The 3,885-nt window shown below is 43.0% G+C and overlaps 1 protein-coding gene across 1 annotated transcript in view; it reads left to right on the top strand.

Annotated features, from left to right (window-relative positions):
• Positions 1 to 3,885, top strand: part of BRSK1 (BR serine/threonine kinase 1) — a 22,209-nt gene that overhangs the window by 4,413 nt on the left and 13,911 nt on the right. The window contains exon 4 of the mRNA XM_003802909.2: positions 705 to 845. Coding sequence (XP_003802957.1) covers positions 705 to 845 — 141 coding nt within the window. The remainder of the gene's footprint in view (positions 1 to 704; positions 846 to 3,885) is intronic.

The raw sequence follows: 3,885 nt of genomic DNA, 5'->3' as shown, positions 1-3,885 counted from the left end.
AAATGGGGGTCCCTCTCCACCAGGTGCTAATATAAGTGACATTTTCTGAAACAACTAGGATTAGAAGGGTTGATCCCCAGTTTCTCACCCTACTGCACTGCAGGGAATGCTCTATGCTAGACAATCTGGATGAAGTTGACCTGGGAGGCCGTGCTGCCCAGGGCTGATGGGAATCAAGTTTTCTAGAGACTAATGGAAATTGGAGTCTCTTCCTCCCAGGGACTGATGGGAATCAAGTTTTCTAGAGACTAATTGAAATTGGAGTTTCTTCCTCCCAGGGACTGATGGGAATTGTAGTCTCTTACTCCCAGAGACTGATAGGAATTGGAGTCCCTTACTCCCAGGGGTCTTGAGCAGGGGGGTGGTAGGTAGGGTGTCCTCTTCCCAGGGATTGATGGGAATTTAGAGTTTCCTCCCTCAGGGCCTCATGGGAGTTGGACTCTCTTCCTCTCAGGGACTCATGGGAATTGGAGTCTCTTTCTCTCAAGAACCATGGTAACTTGGGAGTGGGTTCCTCTTTTTCCAGAGGTTAATAGGATTTGAAGTCTTTTCATTCCAGAGACTCCTGGGAAATGGAGTCTTTTCCTGCCAGGAGCTCATGAGTTTGAGGGTCTCCACCTTCAGGAGCCAATGGGAGAGGCAGATCAGGCCTTTTGTTCCCCCACATGCCCCTTCCAGCCCTCTGCCCCCTCTGTGTCTCCCAGGTACCTGGTTCTAGAGCATGTCTCTGGAGGTGAGCTGTTTGACTACTTAGTAAAGAAGGGGAGACTGACACCCAAGGAGGCCCGAAAATTCTTCCGCCAGATCGTGTCTGCGCTGGACTTCTGCCATAGCTACTCCATCTGGTGAGGTGGCAGTGAGGGGAGGCCAGGCTGAGGGCTGGCTTGGAGGGCACATGAAAGGCTGAGCAGAAGCCAGTGTGGTCTACCCCAAAACAAATATTTATTTTTAATTTCTCATGTACCATAAAATTCACCTTTTTAAAAGTGTACAGTTCAGACCAGGGGTAGTGGCTCATGCCTGTAATACTAGCACTCTGGGAGGCCAAGGCAGGAGGATCACTTGAGGCCAGGGACTACTGGCCCTTTGTGACCGGCTTCTGTCACTTAACAGAATGTCTTCAGGGTTCGTCTTTGTTTTAGTGTGATATATCAATGCTTCATTTCTTTTTATGGCTGAAAGAATGAAAATTAGCCTAGTACCAGTTACTGAAGAGGCTGAGGCAGGAGGATTGCTTGATCCCAGGAGTTTGAGGTTGCTATGAGCTAGGCTGATGCCATAGTACTATAGCCCAGAAGATGGAAGGAGACTCTGTCTCAAAAAAAAAAAAAAAGGTGTACAATTCAGTGGTTTTAAACATATATTTGCAGTGTCATACATCACTACTATGTAATTTTAGCAAATTTCATTACATCTGTCTCCATTAGCGTTCACTCTCTACACACCCCTTCCCCCACACTACTGATCTCCCTTCTGTCTATTTTGCTTTACCTATCTGGACATTTTATATGAATAGAACATACAGTAGGTGGCCCTTTGTGACTGGCTTCTGTCACTTAACAGAATGTCTTCAGGGTTCGTCTTTGTTTCAGTGAGATATATCAATGCTTCATTCCTTTTCATGGCTGAATAACATTCCATCTCATAGATATAACACATGTTTATTCATTCAACCATGGATGGACATTTTGGTTATTCCTCCTCCCTGTTTATTAAAGGTAGTCAAGTAAAGTGGTGGGAGTGAAGAAGGAACAAAGGAATCTATAACTGTGTGTGATCAGTTAGTTGTATGTAAACACCACTGACGTGGACCAGCCTCCCCTTTTTAGCTATTGTGAATAATATGGACATGTGAACACTCAGGTACAAGTTTGTGTGTGTACCTGTTTTTAGTTCTCTTGGGTACATACTTGGGAGTAGAGTTAGTGGGTCATTTTGTAACTCGACATTTACGATGAGGGACTGCCAGATTGTTTACCCAAGTGGCTTCACCATTTAGCATTCTTGTTAACCATGTGTGAGGAGGGTTCAGATCTCTGCTAACACCTATTATTATCTGTCTTATTGGTAAGTGTCAGACTCCTAATGTGGAAAACCTTGACCTCTAGGGGGCACTATTCAACATATGTAACTGGAAACATGACCCAGTTACTGAACACCCCCAATAGGAATTGCAGAACCCTACAGCCCCACCTCTTCCCAGACATTAGCCCTTAAATCTTGAGGCCTTTGGTCCAGGGGTGGGAGGCTCCTGAAGGAAGAACTAGTGACCAGCTCCAGGTGGCAGCATTTTTTCATTATTCAATATGGTAATATTTTTTAATGTATAATTTTTTTTTTTGACTGGGGTTGGGTTTGAACCCGCCACCTCTGGTATATGGGGCTGGTGCCCTACTCCTTTGAGCCATAGGCGCTGCCCAGTATGATAATATTTTGATATTTTAAGAACCATTTGGTGGGTGCCTGTGGTCCCAGCTACTCGGGAGGCTGAGGCAAGAAAATCGCCTAAGCCCAAGAGCTGGAGGTTGCTGTGAGCTGTGATGTCACTGCACTCTACCGATGGCAACAAAGTGAAACTCTGTTTCTAAAAAAAAAAAAAAAAAGAACCAGTTGAATACCAGCCCTACTTACCTCAAAATATCTGACTTTACACATATTCAAATACTTGCAGATAAAATGACACCATGTCTAGAATTTCCTAGCAGTGGTTCTCAACCTTCCTAATGCTGTGATGTATTTTCATTGTTATGAAGGGGTCGTGACCCACAGGTTGAGAACCGATATCCTACAGAATAATGTTAGGGGTGGGTGTGATGTAGGGAGATATATGAGACATGATCAGCCCTGGGTTGATAATGGGTGAAGCAGAAAGATGGTATAAGGGACTTCCTTACACTCTTTTCTCCACCTTTTTTTTTCCTTGTAAGATAAAAACTTTATTTTACAATCATATAAAGCAGTTTTACATTAAGCACAATGTATTTACTTTGTATAGAAACAAAATACTTTTCCATCTGCAAAAACTCAAGTTTTGCTGTACATAAAACTAACATGTGCGCATTGTGCTTGAACTGCAAAGTCTGTACAGCTTTACATAGGACTACCCTTCAGAAGGGCATCCAGTAAACACTTTATTGCATATTTAACACATGCTATGTAATCTGCATGTACAATGGAAGAGAAACAAGAAAAACAAATTATAAAAAGAATGAAAATAGCAGCTTTCAGTGAAAAGTTTGCACTGGAAAAAAAAAGAAAAGACTGCCACATTTGGAGAGTTGTGCTTGTGTGTCATTCTATCCACTTTTTATTTGTAATTGTTTTTTGAAAAAAAAATTTTTTTTTTTTTTTTTTTTTTTGCAGTTTTAGCTGGGGCCAGGCTTGAACTCGCCACCCCCGTATATGGAGCTGGCACCCAACTCTTTGAGCCACAGGCGCCGCCCATTTTTTGAAATCTTTACAATCTGTGATCTACTGTCTATTTGAGGGGCACGTTTATGATTGTCTGTCATAAAATGTTTCCAAAACCAAGTGAGGTGGTACAAGACTTATCGGCAGGCACAAACCTGTAGTCTCAGCTACTCAAGAGGCCGAGGCAAGAGGATTGCTTGAGCCCAGGAATTCGAGATTGCCATGCACTATAGCCTGGGTGGCATAGCAAAACCATGTCACAGATGCATGTATACACATATTGACCAAGGAGTTGATCAGAAAATAAAAGAAAAAAATTTATTTAAAATGTAGACCCAGCGGCTCAGCGCCTGTAGCACAGTAGTTACAATACTGGCCACATGCACTGAGGCTAGTGGGTTCGAACTTAGCCCAGGCCTGCTAAATTAACAATAACAACTGCAATAGGAAAAAAAATAACCAGGCGTTGTGGCA

This window comes from Otolemur garnettii, unplaced genomic scaffold, assembly GCF_000181295.1.
Source record: "Otolemur garnettii isolate 467f Iridium unplaced genomic scaffold, OtoGar3 scaffold00264, whole genome shotgun sequence".
NCBI classification, from domain to species: domain Eukaryota; kingdom Metazoa; phylum Chordata; class Mammalia; order Primates; family Galagidae; genus Otolemur; species Otolemur garnettii.
This window is presented reverse-complemented; position numbering and strand designations above follow the sequence as displayed.